The 338-nt window shown below is 53.6% G+C and overlaps 1 protein-coding gene across 1 annotated transcript in view; it reads right to left on the bottom strand.

The window, feature by feature from the left end:
* The window catches only part of LOC119588316, a 31,591-nt gene extending 31,350 nt beyond the window's left edge, over positions 1-241 (bottom strand). Inside the window, exon 1 of the mRNA XM_037937006.1 lies at positions 19-241. Within this exon, the coding sequence (XP_037792934.1) occupies positions 19-241 (223 nt within the window). The remainder of the gene's footprint in view (positions 1-18) is intronic.
* Between the last annotated feature and the right edge of the window lie 97 nt (positions 242-338).

Genomic DNA, 338 nt, shown 5'->3' with positions numbered 1-338 from the left:
CCCACACGCCACACCCACAGAAGGGAGAAATCTGCTTCGCTGGTTGACTGGTTCGCTGGTTGACTGGTTCGCTGGTTGACTGGTTCGCTGGTTGACTGGTTCGCTGGTTGACTGGTTCGCTGGTTGACTGGTTCGCTGGTTGACTGGTTCGCTGGTTGACTGGTTCGCTGGTTGACTGGTTCGCTGGTTGACTGGTTCGCTGGTTGACTGGTTCGCTGGTTGACTGGTTCGCTGGTTCCATCACAGGCGAACCAGACAAACAGAGCGAACCCAAGGGCGCGTTGTAGTGTAATAATATGTAAATGACAACAGGAAGTCGATCCATTGGGGTTGTTTTC

This window comes from Penaeus monodon, chromosome 23 (assembly GCF_015228065.2).
Source record: "Penaeus monodon isolate SGIC_2016 chromosome 23, NSTDA_Pmon_1, whole genome shotgun sequence".
NCBI classification, from domain to species: domain Eukaryota; kingdom Metazoa; phylum Arthropoda; class Malacostraca; order Decapoda; family Penaeidae; genus Penaeus; species Penaeus monodon.
The sequence above is the reverse complement of the archived record's forward strand: the minus strand, read 5'-3'. Positions and strand labels throughout refer to the sequence as shown.